Source organism: Salvelinus sp. IW2-2015, unplaced genomic scaffold (genome assembly GCF_002910315.2).
Source record: "Salvelinus sp. IW2-2015 unplaced genomic scaffold, ASM291031v2 Un_scaffold16450, whole genome shotgun sequence".
Taxonomy (NCBI): domain Eukaryota; kingdom Metazoa; phylum Chordata; class Actinopteri; order Salmoniformes; family Salmonidae; genus Salvelinus; species Salvelinus sp. IW2-2015.
In genome coordinates, this window is record NW_019957592.1 from 372,680 (window position 1) to 395,241 (window position 22,562).

Below are 22,562 nucleotides of genomic sequence, written 5' to 3' on the forward strand. Positions count from 1 at the left end.
AAATGGAACCTGTTGGAGGTGAAACACGACCTATTTTGTCGTTAACAGCTGTCAACTCGAAACTAAAGATAGACTGGTTACCATTTTATTTGTTTGGTCTATGAGGCTACAAACACTTTGGGTCGTTGAAAAGAGCTAGCTTATAAAAGAGAAGCAATATTGTGTGCAGCTGCTCGGCCATGGAAACCGATTTCATGAAGCTCCCGACAAACAGTTATTGTGCTGACGTTGCTTCCAGAGGCAATTGAAACTTGGTAGTGAGTGTTGCAACTTGAGACAGACAATTTTTTCATGCTAGGCTTCTTCAGCATTCTGCGGTTCCAGTTCTGTGAGCTTGTGGTGGCCTACCACTTCGCGCTGAGCCATTGTTGCTCCAGACGTTTCCACTTCACATTAACAACACTTACAGTTGACCGCAGCAGCTCTAGCAGGGCAGAAATTTGAGGAACTGACTTGCTGGAAAGGTGGCATCCTCATGGACAGTGCCACATTGAAAGTCACTTAGCTCTTCAGCTCTTCCAGTAAGGCAAGTCTACTGCCAATATTTGTCTATGAAGAGTGCATGGCTGTGTGCTCGATTTTATACCCGTCAGCAACGTGTGTTGCTGAAATAGTCAAATCCACTAATTTGAAGGGTGTCCACATACTTTTGTATATACTATTATATCTCATCAAGGGATAAATACAGCTGTCAGGTTTTGCAGCTCAGGACTCACAATGAATGACAGTGTGAGACAATTACATCTGTATGAAGAAGCGATGGGATCCACGGGAGTCGCGTCGGTGCGAGGACTCCACTCGCTTCTCGGTGACTCATGGTGCTTGGGGTGTAGCGAAGCGAGTCATGACTTAGAGGATCGCAGCATCTGCTCCAACAACCTTGTTCACGATAGCGCGTAAATAGTTTACTACTTACGGGTTCGTCGCTCACCGAACTAGCTCACACAGAAAGCGGCAACCATGGGAAATCCGTGCCCGGTGGAGCACAACGTAGCAATAAGTCTGGACCTCTTTTTACCTCGACTACTCAAAGATATTTTTGTGGTCGGAATTGAGGGCTGGTGGTTTGTTTCCAGCCCCGGAAGGAGTAGATAAGTTCATACATTTTTGGGAGGGACGCACAGAGCATATTCTTCAAATGCTCTGTTTCAAAATTGACTGTACTACATTTCATAATGTACACCGATTGGAACAGACGGTGTCCTTCACTCTTCCTTTTTGAATATACGCTGCTAATTTTTTGGGTATTATAGTCGTTGTTTTGTCGCAGTGGTTGAGTGCAATTCTTGACCTGAAAGTTACCACAGGAGATGATAACTCTTAAAGTAATCAGGCTAATAATGGAAGATTTTAGATTCTTGGTTTGACAGACTTAAAAGACACAAGTTTTGGCGAAGACCTTGCTATTTCATTCTCATACCCGTGGCTTGAAATGGAACCCTGTTGGAGGTGAAACACGACCCTATTTTGTCGTTAACAGCTGTCAACTCCGAAACTAAAGATAGACTGGTTAACCATTTTATTGTTTGGTCTATGAGGCTACAAACACTTTGGGTCGTTGTAAAGAGCTAGCTATATTAAAAACAATGAGCTATTATCACTAATGTGTCCTACTGTAGGTTTACAATGTTTCATAACACCTTTATTAGAACGTAACAGTAGGTGGATCCATCAGGATCAACATTTTACAAAAATGCTATCAGTAGCAAAGCATATAAAAATAAGCAAACAAACATTTCATTACATTTTACATTTCTGGGTTGTTCAATAAAATGTGGAAGATTAAGTGAAAAAATTATAAAAGTAAAAAATTGTCAAATAAAAAATGTTGTAAATGTAATAATTGACTTAGTAGCCCATCATTACTTTTAAAATTTAGGTTTGCTTCGTAGGGTTAGTCCTCCGAGAGGGATCTGGTTCTTTACTACCCGTCTACCCTAAGTGTGCATAGTGCATATGTTCACTTCCCTTCATGAATTTAAAAAGAAAGGACATGTAGGCCTATGATGGCAATTCCCTCTAGTCTAAACCAATCATTTGCTTTTGAATATGTAGGGGGAGAATGAGGAGAATGATAGAGAATTGGGATGCAGAGCAGGTAGATTTCTTCTTTACCTCAGGGTATATGCCATGCAGTACATTACACCCCAGCCCTCCATTGTTTCCAATAGTAGACTTAAGACCTTCTCCTCTTTGACTGAGGCCTTTAGCATCGTTCTAGTTTAGAAGGACTTCCACCTCATGGCCGAAAAGATGGTGTGGATGAAGTAGAGGAGTGTGGCCACGTAAGAGAACACCTGGGAGAGTAAGAACATATATCAGCAACAAGCGGGGGTGACATTGCACAGATAAAGATATTCAACTAGGACTCAAACTCTGGTCCAGTGACTGTCAACCCAACACCTGTTAGGCCAAGAGATCTGAACTCCTTGACAAGGTCAGTAGGCGTTTGATTGAAATCGCAACATTATCTTCCACCTTTGGATGGGTAACAAACACACAATGAAAAGGCACAAGTTTGGGGAACTCAGTACATATACTAGCCTACTGTTAGACAGTTGAACGCCTACAATCTCTACTAATAAGAAAGAGTACCAAAATGAGTTCAAGCAGAAACGGTGACTTCAATTTAGGAGTGCACAATTCTAGTTAAATATTACTGTGCGTAAAAGGAAATTATTCTGTGGTCGAATCTGTAACTAATTAAAGAGGATGAAATCCTTTCAATCATTCCTTTTACTTTGGGATTGAGGCCTCCTAATGCATTGAGTGTACAAAACATTAAGAACACCTGCTCTTTCCATGACATCGACTGACCAGGTGAAAGCTATGATCCTTCATTGGTGTCACTTGTTAAATCCACTTCAAATCAGTGTAGATGAAGGGGAGGAGACAGGTAAAGCAGGATTTTTAAGCCTTGAGACAACTGAGACAAAACGGCTCACCGGTTTGTGTCAAGAACTGCAACGCTGCTGGTTTTTCCACGCTCAACAGTTTCCCGTCCACCATCTAAAGGACATGCAGCCAACTTGACACAATTGTGGGAAGCATTGGAGTCAACATGGGCCAGCGTCCCTGTGGAACACTTTCGACACCTTGTAATGTCCACGCCCCGATGAATTGAGGCTGTTCTGAGGGCAAATAGGGCAGTGCAACTCAATATTAGGAAGGTGTTCTTAATGTTTTGTCCACTCAATGTCCATAACGAATTGTGTGGATTATGGACTCAACTCGAACCCAGACCCCTTTTGAGTCGTGAAAACATCTGACAAATTATGATTTAGGGACATAACACTCGTTTTCAGGCGTCAAATGAATCCACCCCACATACCATCAGTTGTGTAGATCAAGCTATATGCCTCGAACTAGTGGAAAAATAAGGACAGAATAAAATCTTGAAAATATATGGTGCTTTTTACCCATTCATTTTGGATTAAGGCATGTAGCTGGATCTACAGAACAGATCGCCTGGGAGTCGAGGACCAGGGGTGTAGTGCAGCCAGAGCAACAGGGGACCGGCGCTCCCTCACTTCTTTTGATTTGAGAATACACAGAGCTGGTAAATCTCTTTCTGGAAAATGTATTCTGATCAATTCCAAATAAATATGTATAGCAGCCTAGAGGTAGGTAAATGGTGGTTTCTTCCCTGTCTTTTCTCTGGCAGTGGCGAGAATGATGAAGAACTGTAGGTTACAGAGTCTGTGCACTGGAGAGGCCCATTGGAGGCTTGACCACTTTTAAAAAAATCTGCAGCTCGGCTGAGTGTGAGAGGGGGTTCAGCCACATGAACCTTACAAGCTCTAGGTCCAAATTCATTGTGTATCTGTCTTGATGTTCACAAAATTCCCCGTACCACCTCTTGGGCAGTGGAAACCAGAACAATATGTGACTACTTGGTTATGGCGACACAGTTCTGCCGAGGACACATAAACCAGAGTGGCCACCGCAAAGCCCAAGCAGCTTGACCCTCTCTGGAGGTTGCTGTAGCCCTGCTTGGGATATTTTGCCTATTGGTTGAGACGCAGGCCCCATTCTAGCTTGGGACAGTATGTCAAGGTGGGCAAATGGAAATGTGAATTGGGCCAAGTTGGAGGTAATAATGCATTTAGTTTATAGTTTATTGAGATGCATGAATACACCACAACAAAGGCTTGATTAATGGCTGTTTTGAAACAGATTTCCTGCAATTCTACATAGTAATGATTTATGTTCACTACTTGGTCAATTGATTTGATAGCATGTTAATCTATGCAAATAAATTATATGAATTTATAGTTCACCTCTCTGTTTTCTTTTATTCTGTTATAGGGCATGTTGTAACCATGTGTTCAAGTTAATCGAATCAAAGTTTATTTATGATACAGCGTAGTGTAAGCTACACAAAACAATGAAATGCTTCCTCGTAAACAAAAGCTCTCCTCGCAAGCAGTGCAATGATATTAAGCTATATGTATTTGTATGTACACTAGGCTATAGCCTACAAATAGCTATACCACGTAGTCGTAGGCCTATTAGGATCTACTTTAAATGATTGTATCCTTCAACACCCCAAGTTGGTTCAACTTCTTTAACATCATTGTGTGATCCTGGTATTGTCCCTTAGGCAAGACACAGTGCATCCGGAAAGTCCTCAGACCCCTTCACTTTTTCCACATTTTGTTACGTCAAAGCTTTAATCTAAAATGAATGAAATCAAATAAAAAAAACATCAAGAAAAGCTACACACAATAGCCCTTAATGACAAAGCAAAAACAGGTTTATAGACATTTCAACAACAAAAACAAACAGAAATACCTTATTTACATAAGTATTCAGATCCTTTGCTATGAGACTTGAAATTGAGCTCCGGTGCATCCTGTTTCCATTGATCATCCTTGAGATGGTTCTACAACTTGATTGGACATAATTTGGAAAGGCACACACCTGTCTATATAAGGTCCCACAGTTGACAGTGTATGTCAAAGCAAAAACCAAGCCATGGGGTCAAAGGAATTGTCCGTACAAGAGAGTATTGTGTTGAGGCACAGATCTGGGGAAGGTACCAAAACATTTCTGCAGCATTGAATGTCCCCAAGAACACAGCGGCCTCCATCATTCTTAAATGGAAGAACTACCAAGATTCCTACAGCTGGCCACCCTGCCAAACTGAGAAATAGGGTGAGAAGGGCCTTGGTCAGGGATGAGTCACTCTGACTCACAGAGCTCCAGTGTTCCTCTGTGGATATGGGAGAACCTTCCAGAATGACAACCATCTCCGCAGCATTCCACCAATCAGGGCTTTATGATAGAGTGGACAGATGGAAGGCACTCCTCAGTAAAAGGCACATGAAAGCCCGCTTGGAGTTTGCCAAAAGGCACATAAAGACTCTCAGACCATGAGAAGCAAGATTATCTGGTCTAATGAAATCAAGATTGAACTCTTTGGCCTGAATGCCAAGTGTCACATCTGGAGGAAACCTGGCACCATCCCTACGTTGAAGCATGGTGGTGGTAGCATCATGCTGTGGGGATGTTTTTCAGCAGCAGGGACTGGGAAACTAGTCAGGGGCAGGGAAACTAATGGATCATATTTGATACTAAGCTGTACAGGAACTGTTACAGTGAGAAATACATTAACATTTTAGATTATTTTTGGCATCCCTATATATTTCCTAAGATTTGCTGTTATGGAAGACTTACCACTGCAGAAATGTCAAGTCGATAGTCAAAGAGGGCTCCATCTTTCTTAYCCAGGGTCACATTGGCGAGAGCCACTGAGGCACTGAGGTAGAAGAAAGCTGCAATGCCGTGGTATGCAAAGTCCTGTGTGAGATAGAAAGGGAAGGATGAGGAAATTATTTTCACTGCGTTTGACTGGATCATGGAAAAAGATCTGGGGTGAAACTTAACCAACAATGCAGTGTGACTGCTTTTTGGAGCCAGAAGATTATCTTACAGCCAAGAGCACGAGCACGGGTGAAGCGCTACATTTCTTTTCCTTAGACCAGTTTTTCCCAATCCATTTCTGGCCAGCCTCCAGGGTGTGTACATTTTAGTTCTAGCCCAGCACTACCACACCTGATTCAACTAATCACCACGCCTTTGATTAGTTGAATCAGGTGTGTTAGTGATGGAATCTAAAATGGGTACACGCTAGGAATGGATTGGGAAACACTGCCTTATGGCTATAACTTATGAGATCTAGTATTTTCTGAAGAAGTACACTTTTCATCATCAATACATACATTTATTTATTATCAATGGTGAGGATGACTGTTGAATATAGTGGACCTCCTCCAAAGAGAGCCATCATAACTGGGGCGGCAGGTAGCGTAGTGGTTAGAGCGTTGGACTAGTAACCGAAAGGTTGCAAGATCGAATCCCTGAGCTGACAAGGTAAAAATCTGTTGTTCTGCCCCTGAACAAGGCAGTTAACCCACTGTTCCTAGGCCGACATTGAAAATAAGAATAAGTTCTTAACTGACTTGCCTAGTTAAAAAAAAAAAGGATTTCATACTCAGGTGCTTCTGCTGCWTTTCCTTCTCTGTCTAGGTATGCCAACTATCATGTAATTCATATTAAGTGCAAATACATTTTCTATTTCGACAAAGCCAGGTTCCTGGCTAATTCATTGTGAATAGTTCCCCAGGATTGCCCCTTCAATTTGACTAGATTTTTTAAATGAAATATACATGCTATATTACTATTTGTGTGTGTGCTCCTTGAACTTATCCTTCATCTGGTTAGTCGATTAAACAAATCTATCCATGGTGCTTCCGCCCCCACATCCCCCCCAAAAAACAGGAAAGACTCACAGCAGTTGCCCATCCCCCGCTGTTGCGATGCACCCCGAAGGCGAACATGCACATCCAGATGAAGGTCATGGTGAAACAGAAGACGGACACGAACATCACCCAGCCCTGTGGGTTGGTGGGCATCACCAGTGTACATGCCACCAGGATCCATACCAGACCTCCAAAGACCTGAAACAAAGCATTGCAGTAGAGTAAATGGCTTTATGGTCCATTCAATTAAAATTGAAAGAAGTCACTTGTTCCACTCAATTAGATTTGCACCTATGGTAATACTCAAAAAACGAAATATGAATTTGAAATATTGAGAACAATATACAGCATATCCCAAAAACGTGGGGAATCCCCTACAGCCAGGGTAAGTGGGAAAATCATGTTATGTTAAAATCATCCAGTGGCCTTGGTATTAAGAGATACAGTGTATTCCTACAATTATTTTGTTTCATTGGTTTGAAAATGTTGGAGTCTGCAGTTTTTTGGGGGGGACTGGGATATTAAAAGAAAACCTTGCAGATCTGTGACACCATAGGAACTCGTTTGGTGCTATTAGTGAGTTTGGGGARAAAACAAAATTGGCATTCCTGAAGCTAAAACTACACTACTGTAATAGCACTTATTCCATTGTTGTAATCAATTATATAACATAGTGAAGTAAACAGATTATCATTTACCAAGACCTACCTTAGAAAACCAACAATGGCCTGYCCTTCCCTAATCCCTATGACATACGATTTATGAAAAGGTACAATTAGTTGTTTGTCATCAAGTCACACCCTTTCTGTTACTCCACCCTGAAAAGCTCCACCAATCAATCTGTTGCCTGGGAATGCAAAAGAAGGGTGTGTGTGTGTGTGTGTCAGAATCCACCTGTCTTGTTCATTTAGGATATCTTGTCAGWAGCCATGGTCCAGTCCGATTGTGCCATCATGCCACTCCTTGTCATGCAAAACATGTTTGGTAAGACAAGGAGTTGACATGATAGAACTGACAGGATCTATGACCAGGCTATTGTATCAGGGCCAGGCAATGGCAACGGTAGGCATACAACATTCCACCAGTGGTCTGAGATGTCAGCATGAATGTGGATGCTTGGGGTGATTGTGAAATGTCTACAAACTAACACCAGGACATCTTGAAATGTCACACACTTTCTATACTAGATGTGATGGTTCGGTAGAAGTACTACTCATAGTCATAATAACAACTGCAAGGYGCACGCTTCTTCTAAAAAACAACCTGCATTTTACATTATATCAAATAAGTGTTTTACTGAATGATGACTTGTAGAAAATGCACCCCATACAGTCCATACATAAAGGCTATGTTCCTCCCCAAATCATAAGAACAACATGGGCTGAATTTACACAGGCCGACCAATTATTTTCATTAATTGGTCATTGGACCAATCAGATCAGCTCACAGATATCATGTGATTGGTCAAAAGATCAATTAGCGGGGRAAATATATCAGAATTGTGMTGCCTGTGTAGACCCAGCCAAACATTCCTACCCATTGTGAACACTGGTTCGATCAACGTTGTTTCCACGTAATTTWAATGAAMTTACGGCAACGTGGAATARACGTTGAATTTACGTCTGTGCCCAGCGGGTAGAGGCAACATTTTGTCGCAAATTGGAACACACGTAAAARGGTTCTACAGGTGCACGACCATGGGAAGTGCGTCAATTGACGTCATTAAAATACTATCACGTTTGTGTACAATATATGCCTAGCAAAAACAGTAAACCATTGTAACTCACAAGCTCCGGTAGGTAGARAATGTCTGGAATAGTTGTGCATATTCCTAGTCCACTGGGTAAAGTCTCTGTAGTTGATGTCATGGTTGCTCTCCTTTGGTTTCGCGCACCTCAAATGTAGTAATGGTAGAACAGGTGCAGGTGTCCGTTTTAAGAGAGGTGCCAACTTGAAAAACCTGCTTTCCCATCCCGATAACTGACTGTCACACCCGACCAAATAAAGACCAGTTTTGTAGTTTACCTACACGTGAATTGTAGGCTAATCTACCCAATTAGTCATATCAATGATGTATTCAAGAAGTTTGTCTGAACTTGTAGAAGCCGCGCTATACATTTTTTCAAGTTGACTCATTCATCACACCCAAACTGTTGACAAACTCACCCTCGAAGTGTGCCTTTGCCAAATCAACACGAGTGAGCAACAAGTGATCAACTCCTAATTTTAAAACTCAAGATCGAAAAAATAGTTTTACAATAGATGCTTTAGTCATTGTGTGAGAGTGAGACAATTGTCCTAAAAAAAGTTGTTAAAATGCCTGATCTAATTAGTCAGTTATCCACAGAAAGACATAATTATTGCCTGTAAAACGGGTAGGTCCTGAAAAACTATATTCCGTTCTATTCAGACTTTTTTTCAATAGAATAGAATACAATAACAAAAATCTTCTCAGAGGGATATGTGGTCCGAYTTGTCTACTAGGACAATTAAGATAAATTAAAGGGAATTTTTTCAAATGATCATGCCATAACTGCCAAAATAAAGGAAATACCAACATAAAGTTTCTTAAAATAGAGCGCTGGGCCACCAGAACAGCTTCAATGCGCCTTGGCATAAATTTAAAGTGTCTGGAACTCTATTGGAGGGATGCCACACCCTACTTCCAGGAGAAATTCCATCGTTTTTTTCAAAAACACTGTCTCATGCACAGCTCCAGAATCTCCCATAAATGTTCAATTGGGTTGAGATCTGGTGACTGACACACACACACACACACACACTTTAAGCCCCCTGAGATCTCTTCTTCTAGCCAAAATAATAGGCAACTGAGCATTGCCTAGTCTGAAAGGACCAGCTTTTAATATACTTTGTATCCCTCGTTTACTCAAGTGTTTCCCTTATTTTGGCAGTTATTATACTTTAAAATTATCCATTGTTTTGTAGGCCATTTATAAACTGAACACTAACAACGTGTAGAATAATGTAGCTAGGATCCTATTAGACAATATCCAATGTATAATAAGTTGCCACAAACCTTCCCCATTGATCTAACTGGTATTGCTGCAAAACATGATCATTTTTTGTTCTCTGGTTTAACAGTAATGTACGTCCCAAATATAACCCTGTCCCTATTTAGTGCACTACTTTTGAATAGGGCCCATAGGGCTCTGAACAAAAGTTGTTCACCATAGGGAATAGGGTACCAATTGAGACAAAGCCTGAGTGCATGTGTGTGTGTGTGTGTGAAGTTTGTATGGGCATGTCTCCAGACGAGACACTACACACCAACGTCACCAGGCAGGCCACTCTCCAAGTGACAAATATGTCGTTTGAGGGAACTATTATCCTTTCACACTATCATACTGACCCAGCTCAGTTCCACAGTGACTACGGTGGAGGCAGAACCAGGCTGACCCAGTACAGTTCAACTTGGCTCAGCCCAGTAGTGGGAAAAGGATATAAATTAACTGGCACCTTTAGGATGACAGTGCTATGTTGTAATATGGTTATGTTTTGTCTTATGGAACATTTTAAACTGGTAATACAATAAATATAATTTGATGTGCAAACACCTCCTTACTCATGTATGGTTGTGTGAATGTGATGAGAGAAGGTGTCTTGAACTTTTTCATGTTTTCAGGCCGTCATTGTAAATAAGAATTTGTTCTAGTTAAATAAAGGTTAAATCAAATAAAATACATTTAAAAATTGTGTGACCATCCCATGTACAGGAAATTATGAGTGACATGGGTTTGGGTAAGGATATTTTCAATCAAAGTATTGTTTGACAACCAATGGTCACTGTTAAACCTATTGCAACCTATTTTAAAGTCAGCACAACATGTATAGCTAGCCATCCTCTCATTTGCTTCCATGAAGAACATATAGTAATGCTTTCATAACATGCCCTGGGTATACATTGCCACCTAGTGGATATTTTTTAGCTTACTTAAGAGCTGTCCCATCTTGTTCAAGTCTTATGGTAAATTGTTGGCTTCTTCAGAGCGGGAGAGTCCCAACTCCGGGGAAAATCTGTCTCCCGCCAGCAGAAAGCGTTGCTTCGTTGTTTCACCCCCCAAGCAAGGAGTTTTTGTGTGGAGGTCAATGAGAATGAATGGCTTATTTGCTACCTGAGGTTTATTTGATCGAATATAAGTTTTGTAATGCTTAAGTTGTTACGAGTGTAATGATATAAGTAGGACGCGTGACATCCCGGCAACTTGAAAAAAAAAGTTTTATATCGGCTAGTAGCCTAGCATCTCTCTATTGAATACAGGCGGTTGACATCAATAACCCTCATCGAATATTCAAAATGAGATAACAATAATTATGCAAAAAAGCACAAGGTGTGGTATATTGCCAATATACCATGGCTAAGGGCTGTTCTTATGCACAACCCAACGCGGAGTGCCTGGATACAGCCCTTAGACGTGGTATATTGGCCATATACAACAAATCCCAGAGGTACCTTATTGCTATTATAAGCTGGTTATCAATGTAATTAAAGCAGTAAAAATAAATGTTTTGGCATATCTGTGATATATGGTCTGATATACCACAGCTGTCAGCCAATCAGCATTCAGAGCTCGAACCACCCAGTTTATAATAAGATTTATACAACGGGTGGGTCTAATCCTGAATGCTGATTGGTTAAAACCGCATTCCAGACAGTGTCTATTCCACAAGTTGCCACCGGCTACATCAGTCCAGCCAGGCAATTTATACATTTGATCTCCACTATAAAAAGCATCTAGACATTATCTCACATTTCTTTTAGACTAAAATTTCGTTTTCAACAGCTGAGATGTGTATAAACCTTGCTGTCGGTCTCTCCGACATTTGTAACATTGTTTCAATATTGAAATTGGATCTCCTGCTTTCCGATAGTAATGAACGCCGCAGGAGTGGGGAGGAGACAGACAGGCAGGCACCTCATTAGCTCATTGTTATAGATGTATCCAAATAAATCCTACTAGAAAGCTACTTTGCTGTTATTCTGGCTTGTTGATGTTCTGTAAATTAGCCGTAGTTGGCTACCTAGCAAGCAAGGGATAAGAACATTTAGAACAAACGACTGGGTAGCGTCCATAGATACAGAACAAAAAGACTAAACGACTGCGTCCCGTCTCTAGCAACCCTAGATTTGTGTCGGGACTATATCTTGTGGAAGGATGACATAGTATGAATAAATGAATCCAAATACATGTTAATTAAAATATGTCAATCATTATTAGAATATGTTGGTAACCCATTGTATAAAAGTGATAATGCCTCAAAGTCGGTGTTTGGAGGATATATTGGCACGGTATGCAAGCCCTCTTCGTTTTGGGCCTAACAGTCCCACCCCCCCTCAGAGAGAGAGACACAGCTGCATGTGAGCTCTCACATTTTTCAACATGTTTTTTTATAAAAGGATAGATTTGGAGTTAGATAAACTTGGATTTTTTGGCAGGGACACATGCAGGATGCTATACCCTCCACAGCATGGCCTTTCGCTCGAGATCAAAACTCCAAACCTACAACTCAATTTTGACCAAAATTAATTACAGCTACCAAGGCTTCATTTTTCCAAGCTATACGGAGGTTCTCTAACAAACAAACAGCAGAGACCTGAGGACCATCCAACCTGGAACTGAGCTGCCAGGCTTGCAAGGACAGACCACATACAACTTCAATTAGCACTGAGGTGTGAAGTAAATGGTGTCGAGGCCTTTGGGCCCATAAAGTGGCAGGAGTCTTTGAAGCCCCCTCCTGCTGTTCAAAGACCATTCACTGGCATTTTTTACAAGAAATCTGCCTCCAGAAATAAAAGCTTTTCCCAAGTGGATGTGACACCTACTCCCGTTGCCTGCTGCATTGCTGCTTGGATTCCACCTGGCGATCTGTTCACCGTCTGCCCTGTCCTGTCTCACCACACTCCCCCCTCTCTCCCGAGCTTTTGCTTGCCTCCAGCACACATGCACTGTTGGGGCGAGTGACTCTGACCTTACAATGGCTAGCCCCAAGTCATTATATATTTTATTTTTTTACTGTGCATTTTGCTATTTGCCTCATGACTCCTACATGCTTTGTTGACTATGAACTTTCTTTACCCAACCGTGGGACAGACTATGTTTGTTCCCGACACGTCGGGACTCTGACTCTCAATTGGTTACGCGCCGTCCCAACCTTCGCTCTCTCTCCGCTACTCTCTCCCTTCCCTCCTATCATCTCTTCCCTCTGCTCAAACCTTCTCCAACCTATCTCCTGATTCTGCCTCCTCAACCCTCCTCTCCTCCCTTTCTGCATCCTTTGACTCTCTATGTCCCCTATCCTCCAGGCCGGCTCGGTCCTCCCCTCCTGCTCCGTGGCTCCGACGACTCACTGCGAGCTCACAGAACAGGGCTCCGGGCGCGAGCGGAAATGGAGGAAAACTCGCCTCCCTGGGACCTGGCATCCTTTCACTCCTCCTCTCTACTTTCTCCTCTTCTGTCTCTGCTGCTAAAGCCACTTTCTACCACTCTAAATTCCAAGCATCTGCCTCTACCCTAGGAAGCTCTTTGCCACCTTCTCCTCCCTCCTGAATCCTCCTCCCCTCCTCCCCCCTCCTCCCTCTCTTGCGGATGACTTCGTCAACCATTTTGAAAAGAAGGTCGACGACATCCGATCCTCGTTTGCTAAGTCAAACGACACCGCTGGTTCTGCTCACACTGCCCTACCCTGTGCTTTGACCTCTTTCTCCCTCTCTCTTCCAGATGAAATCTCGTGTCTTGTGACGGCCGCGCCACAACCTGCCCGCTTGACCCTATCCCCTCCTCTCTTCTCCAGACCATTTCCGGGGACTTCTCCCTTACCTCACCTCGCTCATCAACTCATCCTTGACCGCTGTGCTACGTCCCTTCCGTCTTCAAGAGAGCGAGAGTTGCACCCCTTCTGAAAAAACCTACACTCGATCCCTCCGATGTCAACAACTACAGACCAGTATCCTTCTTTCTTTTCTCTCCAAAACTCTTGAACGTGCCGTCCTTGGCCAGCTCTCCTGCTATCTCTCTCAGAATGACCTTCTTGATCCAAATCAGTCAGGTTTCAAGACTAGTCATTCAACTGAGACTGCTCTTCTCTGTGTCACGGAGGCGCTCCGCACTGCTAAAGCTAACTCTCTCTCCTCTGCTCTCATCCTTCTAGACCTATCGGCTGCCTTCGATACTGTGAACCATCAGATCCTCTCTCCACCCTCTCCGAGTTGGGCATCTCCGGCGCGGCCCACGCTTGGATTGCGTCCTACCTGACAGGTCGCTCCTACCAGGTGGCGTGGCGAGAATCTGTCTCCGCACCACGTGCTCTCACCACTGGTGTCCCCCAGGGCTCTTGTTCTTAGGCCCTCTCCTATTCTCGCTATACACCAAGTCACTTGGCTCTGTCATATCCTCACATGGCCTCTCCTATCATTGCTATGCAGACGCACACAATTAATCTCTTCCTTTCCCCCTTGATAACCAGGTGGCGAATCGCATCTCTGCATGTCTGGCAGACATATCAGTGTGGATGACGGATCCCACCTCAAGCTGAACCTCGGCAAGACGGAGCTGCTCTTCCTCCCGGGAAGGACTGCCCGTTCCATGATCGCCATCACGGTTGACAACTCCATGTGTCCTCTCCCAGAGCGCTAAGAACCTTGGCGTGATCCTGGACAACACCTGTCGTTCTCAACTCACATCAAGGCGGTGACCCGTTCCTGTAGGTTCATGCTCTACAACATTCGCAGAGTACGACCCTGCCTCACACAGGAAGCGGCGCAGGTCCTAATCCAGGCATTGTCATCTCCGTCTGGATTACTGCAACTCGCTGTTGGCTGGGCTCCTGCCTGTGCCATTAAACCCCTACAAATCATCCAGAACGCCGCAGCCCGTCTGATGTTCAACTTCCCAAGTTCTCTCACGTCACCCGCTCCTCCGCTCTCTCCACTGGCTTCCAGTTGAAGCTCGCATCCACTACAAGACCATGGTGCTTGCCTACGGAGCTGTGAGGGGAGGCACCTCCGTACCTTCAGGCTCTGATCAGGCCCTACACCCAAACAAGGGCACTGCGTTCATCCACCTCTGGCCTGCTCGCCTCCCTACCTCTGAGGAAGTACAGTTCCCGCTCAGCCCAGTCAAAACTGTTCGCTGCTCTGGCACCCCAATGGTGAACAAACTCCCTCACGACGCCAGGTCAGCGGATCAATCACACCTTCCGGAGACACCTGAACCCCACCTCTTTAAGGAATACCTAGGATAGGATAAAGTATTCCTCCTACCCCCCTCCCCTTAAATGAGTTAGGTGCACTATTGTAAAGTGGTTGTTCCCACTGGATATCATAAGGTGAATGCACCAATTTGTAAGTCGCTCTGGATAAGAGCGTCTGCTAAATGACTTAAATGTAAATGTAATGTAAATGTTACACGGACCTTTGGCCTCCCATCCTATTCTAACCACCTCTCGCCGGCTTTGTATTCACGTTACCTGATGAAATTGCTGTACAATATGATCTTGTTGCCATCTGATGCACATTCAGATGTCATAAATCAGCACTGCAGAGCTCTCCGTCCTATGCCATGCCTTGATTGTATTACTGTTGATGATACCTGGAAATGTGCATGTACACGCTGGCCCATCTACTGTAACTGGCCCCAATTCTGACTTGTGCTCTAATATCTGCTTCACTGATTTCTGCTCTCGTAAAAGCCTGGGTTTTCTGCATGTTAACACTAGAAGCCTATTACCTAAAATTGATCAATTGAAAGTGTGGGTTCACAGCTCCAATCCAGATGTGTTGGTCATTACTGAGATGTAGTTAAGGAAGAGTGTTTTATGTTAACCTTTCTGGTTATAACCTTTTTCGGCAAGACAGATCTTCCAAAGGTGGGGGAGTGGCAATCTTTACCAAGGATCACCTTCAGTGGTCGGTTGTCTCCACCAAGTCTGTCCCCAAACAATTTGATTTGCTGGTTTTAAGCATTAAACTTTTAAATATCTCTTTGCTGACTGTTGCTGGGTGCTATCTTCCTCCATCAGAACCGGCCTGAACCCTACCTGCCCTAAGCTCTCTCCTGGACACTTGCACTAAGTCTGAATTTGTCCTGCTAGGTGACCTAAACTGGGACATGCTTAAACCACCTGACCGAGTCGTAAAGCAATGGGACTCCCTAAATCTTTCTCAGATTATTACCAATCCCACAAGGTATGACTCAAAACACTCAGAAAAGGCTACTCTCCTCGATGTTATCCTCACAAATAATCCTGACAAGCACAAAATCTGGGGAGGGGCCAGCTGAGTATAAGACTGTATCATCTGCATATACATGGATGAGAGAGCTTCCTACTGCCTGAGCTATGTTGTTGATGTAAATTGAGAAGAGCTTGAAAACAGTGATCACTAAGGTCATTACAGAAAACACCAGACTGATACCTGTTTTGAACACTTCCAAAACAAAGGTCATGTGGTTTGGTAAGAAGAATGCCCCTCTCTCCACAGGCGTGATTACTCCCTCTGAGGGTTTAGAGCTTGAGGTTGTCACCTCATACAAGTACTTGGGAGTATGGCTAGACAGTACACTGTTCTTCTCTCAGCACATATCAAAGCTGCAAGCTAAAGTTAAATCTAGACTTGGTTTCCTCTATCGTAATCACTCCTCTTTCACCCCAGCTGCCAAACTAACCCTGATTCAGATGACCATCTGAATTACGGAGACGTAATAGATGTTCTGAGAAAGATTTAGGGAGTCCAATTGCTTTAGGACTCGGTCAAGTGGTTTAAGCATGTCCCAGTTTAGGGCACCTAGCAGGACAAATTCAGAGACAAACCGTCACTCCAAAACTAGCGGACCAATGGAGAATCATTGTCTACGCCTCCCTCTAAACCCTGCCCTTCACGGAAAAATAATGCCAAAACTTGCAAACGAAAAGACTGGCAGTGAAAGCAAAGATACGAGTAGCGTAACCAAAATGTAGTACATGCAGGCAAGAGCGTAGACAAAATGTAGTCAATAGGATTGGTTGCTGGAAAAGTTTAACGATTTTTTGCATTCGTTTAAAAAAATTATTTCAAATAATTTATCATAGAGTTTTGCTCTCGCTTTAAAATGATTTGGTTACAAGTTTTTGGATTTTGCCTTTGATGTCATATTTTTGTTTACAGTTAAATACATTTTGCTTTCAATTGTTTGGTTTTTGATTTCAACATCCATTATTTCACCCGTCCTCGAAAATATGTTTACATTCTTAACTTTTTTTTTAATGTTCACGATTTGTTTTCTTTTTAATTCAGTACATATGATGTGAAATTGACCCCATAGATGTGTATCTTGTCATTATATCCATAATAACAAATCTCCAAACGAGCTTCAACACCATTACAACACTCCTTCCGTGGCCTCCAACTGCTCTTAAACACTAGTAAAACGAAATGCATGCTCTTCAACTGATCGATGCCCGCACTCGCCCGCCTGATTAGCATCACTACTCTGGACGGTTCTGACTTAGAATATGTGGACAACTATAAATACCTAGGTGTCTGGCTAGACTGTAAACTCTCCTTCCAGACTCACATTAAGCATCTCCAATCCAAAATAAAATCTAGAATCGGCTTCCTATTTCGCAACAAAGCCTCCTTCACTCATGCTGCCAAACTACCCTCGTAAAACTGACTATCCTACCGATCCTTGTCTTCGGCGATGTCATTTACAAAATAGCCTCCAAAACTCTACTCAGCAAATTGGATGCAGTCTATCACAGTGCCGTCCGTTTTGCCACCAAAGCCCCATATACTACCCACCACTGCGACCTGTATGCTCTCGTTGGCTGGTCCTCGCAACATATTCGTCGCCAAACCCACTGGCCCCAGGTCATCTATAAGTCTTTGCTAGGTAAAGCTCCGCCTTATCGCAGCTCACTGGTCACCATAGCAACACCCACCCGTAGCACGTGCTACTGCCAGTATATTTCACTGGTCATCCCCAAAGCCAACACCTGCTTTGGCCACCTTTCCTTCCAGTTCTCTGCTGCCAATGACTGGAATGAATTGCAAAAATCACTGAAGTTGGAGACTTATATCTCCCTCACTAACTTTAAGCGTCAGCTGTCAGAGCAGCTTACCGATCGATCGCTGCAGCTGTACACAGCCCATCTGTAAATAGCCCATCCAACCAACTACCTACCTCATCACCATATTTGTTTTTCTGCTCTTTTGCACACCAGTATTTCTACTGCACGTCCTCATCTGCACATATATCACTCCAGTGTAAATTGCCAAATTGTAATTACTTCGCCACTATTGGCCTATTTATTGCCTTACCTCGTTACTTCATTTGCACACACTGTATACAGATTTTCTATTGTGTTATTTGTTTATCCCATGTGTAACTGTTGTTTTTGTCGCACTGCTTTGCTATATCTTGGCCAGGTCGCAGTTGTAAATGAGAACTTGTTCTCAACTGGCCTACCTGGTTAAATAAAGACAATAGAAAATATTTGGTACGGATAAGTAAAGGATTTTAAGCGCTCTGCGTTCTCCCGTCAACGTGTTCCATGCTAGACAGTATGCCATCTGAAGCTTCGTTCACATACGCAAAAAAACATATGCACTTCGTTACATTACGCCGGATGTCATGCATTTCAATTGGAACATCCCCTTGCGGTTGAAGGCTCCGTTGCGAGACGAACAGCGCATATTTTGACATTTTTCAAACTTTTCCTCGTCTTCAGTCCAGAGTCCGTAAAAAAACAGGAAGTTACCAAACCACAGATGGAAATATGTGGTTTTAGGTAATGGCTTTATGGGATAGCTAGCAACTTGTTGTGAACAATTACCCATTACTTAACGTGAGTACTATTTTTAATAGTATTGTTGAATAATAGACAATACAATTATTGTATTGCCTCCCATTTTAGTGTATTGTGATAATGACGGTTGTTTTTTAATTATAATTATTAGGTGGAGCTTGCTAGCTACAATGGTATTGTAACGACCCTGAGGTATCTTCAACCTAGCCTTGCTTTAGCTAGCTGCTGATCTGCAGTGCAAACTATCTTGACTTTCTATAAAGGTAGAGAAACAAGTTGAGGGAAAAGTAATTAAACATGTTTTATAACCTCAAGCTATATATTTATCCTGTTTCTTGAACGAAAATGTCATATTTTGCAATATCCCAAAATAAATTCAATCTCTGACGAGAGACAGGCTCTCCTCCATTTTGCGATTTTTACAAAGACCACACCAAAGATTTTTTAAACTAACCCAAGCTAGACCACAGCCTGTCCTTTCCAATGGAAACAAATTCACCCTAGTGGGCAGAGCCAAGTACAAGCTAGCGAAATCATATTGGCGCGTTCTAGCAGGTATTTGCATATTTGTTAGGGAACGCCTACTCTGTAGAGTGCGCGTGTGCAATAACCCAATTCGCCCTTGCACTCCTAAACAATTGCCATTTTTTTAAACTTTGGCAAAGGCTAAAATCTACAAAACGTAGTCCACTCTGTTCGTAACATGTTCTAGTTTTGGAAACATTGAGATCAAATGTTTCATCGATGAGAATATTTGCATTATGTCGGCCAAAATTCATCTCGCTCAATCTTCTCCCACTGCCACGACTTGGCTTCCTCTCATCACCATATTTTGTAGTGAGTGCGTCAACCGGATGCTTCAAATTTATACAGCTGGTGAAATATCTGTCTCATCGTTCTGTCTCATTGTTCAATCTGTGACTAGTCTTTTCCGGTAGCCGGGCAAGACTCCGTGAAAACGACGTAAAGAAATACGTTACGATGAAAACGTGGCATCAGGTGTTATTGGAAGATCACCATTTAAAATAATGCCGAACTTAAGTGCGCATTTTGAAACATAACCCTTGATTCTAGCTACGGCAGCCATGTAGCAACTATGTTACCACATTAGAAGTTATGGTGAGACTGTTTATTTGTTGCTTCCACCATATATCTAACGCAGTATAGACTAAGGAAAATAGATGTTTAATATTTTGCTGCTATTTTTTCCTGGACAGCACAGTAGCCTATTTAGTAAAGGAAATAGGCTTATGTTGATCGTTCTATTCTCTGCATGTTGACCCGATTATGCACAACGGTGTGCTGTATCAATAGCCATGTAAAGTGGGGCACTAAATCGCTTGTTACCGATATAATCTTAAAATGTACAATCAAACGAATTTGTATCGCACTGTAATTGTACTGGTTCACACACAGCGATAGGATGCCTAAAAACAATGGATTATATACTAATTAGCTATACACTGTAAATTCAGACGTGACATTTAATTAAATAGTTAATGTTGCCATACAGTAGTTGAAGCTTTGGGTACAGTCTACACCTGGCTATTCATGTTATTTGGGTGTGCCTCCAACTTGAATAGCCTGAACAAAATTAATAACCTTTTTTTTTTAATAGTTTCTCCAGGAACATGGGATCTAATGGAACCGTAGAATGCTACAGGTAGCAGCAGTGTTTGTAGATGGTCGTACAGTTGGAGACTTTTAATTGGCTTTTCCTTGGCCAGAGGAATATCAAACGTGGACAATATCAAACGAGGACAATATCAAACGTGGATATCTACTTTTGTACACATTTTGCTGGAAGGATGAAAGCTATGAAAAGCAACCATATTAATGCTTTGCATACAGAGCTTCTTTTTTTTTGCTGTTCCGGTATGGTTGCTTTGACATCAATTTTTACAACACTAGTAGGCCTGTAGCCACCACAACTCTTTCACACAGCCAACCTGGAAATTAACAGTTGTACAAAGGCGTTGCCCAACCCTAACATTGCAAACAGCTCAGAGCAAACATCCCCTTTTACATAAGATTTGTGAAATCAACACATCAAAACTCAACACTACAATACTCATCTTTACCAATGCCTCGATGGAAATCTCTGGCGAGCCAGCATTTACGGTGGTCCAGCCCTGTTGCCCAAGGACTAGCTTTATGTATCATAACGTTTGGCATCGTACTGCCGTTGTGCTGCCACAGGCTACTATATTCTTACTACTACATTAAATCGATGTACTTGAATGACATGAGCGATCAGTTTCTAGCGGAGAGCTACGAGAGAGGGCAGGAGGCTTTGGAATTCTGGGAGGCATCACGGTCTACCACTGGGTCGGCTGGCTTTTCCAACATCGCTAAGGGATCCGAGCTATTGATCACTGTGGTAACGGCCAGGCGAACGGAGGGCAAGGAATTTCACTACCTACTTCAAGTGATGCAGCGGCTGGTGTCCCTCCTGAGAGGATGCGGCGAGGGGCGGCGTTGCGCCGAAGTGCTGGTGTGCGATGTGGAAAGCGGTCCCCTGGACAACGAGGATGCGGCGCTACTGGAGAGCCAGTTCCTGGTGGTGCGGAGGTCCCTGGAGGAGCAGTGGAAGAACCAGGCTCACGTCAACACCTTTGAGAAGGAGAAGAGGGACTACGTCTACTGTCTACGCAAAGGATGGGAGCTGGCAAGGCCCAAAAACTTGATGGTACTCGAGGACGACGCACTACCCAGGGCGGACTTCTTTGCCGTGATCCGAGATTTGCTCTCGCGGCGCTTCGCCCTCCACACTCTCTACGTCAAGCTCTACCACCCGGAGAGGCTGCAGCGCTACTGGAACCCCGAACCCTACCGCATCCTGGAATGGGTGGGACTTGGACTAGTCGGGGCTACCGCACTCCTCCTAATACTTAGTCACGGTACACCTTTCTCTTTCTCCCTCTCCACCACCCACCTCCTCTTCCTTACCTTGTACATCATGGTCGCCGTAGAGCTGGCCGGTCGGCATTACCTACTCGAGGCACGGCGCTTCTCGCCGCAGCTCTACGCCGTGTCCCCGGCAACCGAGTGCTGCACACCTGCCATGCTGTTTCCGGGTAACTCATCACTCAGGGCGGCGGAGTACCTGGACGGATCATTCTGCGTCAAGGGCAATGCTAAGGACATGGTTCTGTATCAGATGGCTCGGACTATAACCGGAGAGAGAGCGCACAGCATAGAGCCCAACCTGGTCTCTCACATCGGGGCTTTCTCCTCAGTCAGGGCCAACCCATCCAGGCCTAGACTTCTTTGAGGAACAACTGAAAAGAGATTTGAGACTGCGTCCCAGATTGCACTGTATTCCCTATATAGTGCACTATTAGGGCCAATAGAGCTCTGGTCAAAAGTAGTGCATGTAGGGAATAGGGTGCCATTTAATCAGAGTTGGAGACAATTCCATTTCACCTCAGGAAGTAAACTGAATTGACTGAATTTAAATGGAATTTACTCCAATAAATATGACTGAATATCACCATACAGGGTTACCTAACACTCCATATGGATACATGGCACTATGCTAGCATCCCTGACATATACCCAAATCCAACCAATGGTGCCTGTAATGATAGTCCTTGATGGATATTGAAGGTCTTTCTCCAGCCTACTGTAAGATTTCACCCATGTAAATGGATCTATTTAACCCATCTAGGCAAGATCTATTTCTCTTATGCAATATTTGGGTACACTCCACACACATTGGGTACACTTTGGAATACAGTATGTTCTATGTTGGCATAACCATGTACTGCATATCCCCTGAAGGTTCAAATGAGATGTATCATGTAAAATACCAAAGCGTGTTGCTGTAGTTGTTGAACTAAGGCTAATGATGATCAAAGGATTAACAACTCCAATAGGTTGTTAAAATCTAATTTAACCATTGGACAATGGCAATATTGCTGGACTGTGACACTTTGAATGTCTGACACTTTGAATGTCTGAAAGAAAAACAATTAAATATACTGTTTAACCCTT

General features: G+C 43.1%; 2 protein-coding genes across 4 annotated transcripts; one reads left to right on the plus strand and one right to left on the minus strand.

Moving 5' to 3' along the window:
* Positions 1-1,616: 1,616 nt before the first annotated feature.
* LOC112080720 (myelin and lymphocyte protein) lies at positions 1,617-8,700 on the minus strand. The gene is made up of 4 exons (XM_024146564.2): positions 8,552-8,700; positions 6,795-6,962; positions 5,680-5,802; positions 1,617-2,297 (listed from the first exon to the last, which is right to left on the minus strand). The coding sequence occupies exons 1-4, from the start codon at positions 8,630-8,632 to the stop codon at positions 2,223-2,225; spliced, it is 447 nt and encodes a 148-aa protein (XP_024002332.1). The 5' UTR covers positions 8,633-8,700; the 3' UTR covers positions 1,617-2,222.
* A 9,356-nt stretch (positions 8,701-18,056) lies between these two features.
* On the plus strand, positions 18,057-22,562 carry pgap4 (post-GPI attachment to proteins GalNAc transferase 4). Of its 3 annotated transcripts, none has more exons than XM_024146565.2 (2): positions 18,057-18,605; positions 20,185-22,562. In XM_024146565.2, the coding sequence occupies exon 2, from the start codon at positions 20,650-20,652 to the stop codon at positions 21,838-21,840; it is 1,191 nt and encodes a 396-aa protein (XP_024002333.1). In that variant the 5' UTR covers positions 18,057-18,605; positions 20,185-20,649; the 3' UTR covers positions 21,841-22,562. The 3 variants fall into 3 exon arrangements, with proteins under 3 accessions (XP_024002333.1, XP_024002335.1, XP_024002334.1); XM_024146567.2 differs by lacking the exon at positions 18,057-18,605 and adding an exon at positions 18,642-19,884; XM_024146566.2 differs by lacking the exon at positions 18,057-18,605 and adding an exon at positions 18,642-19,685.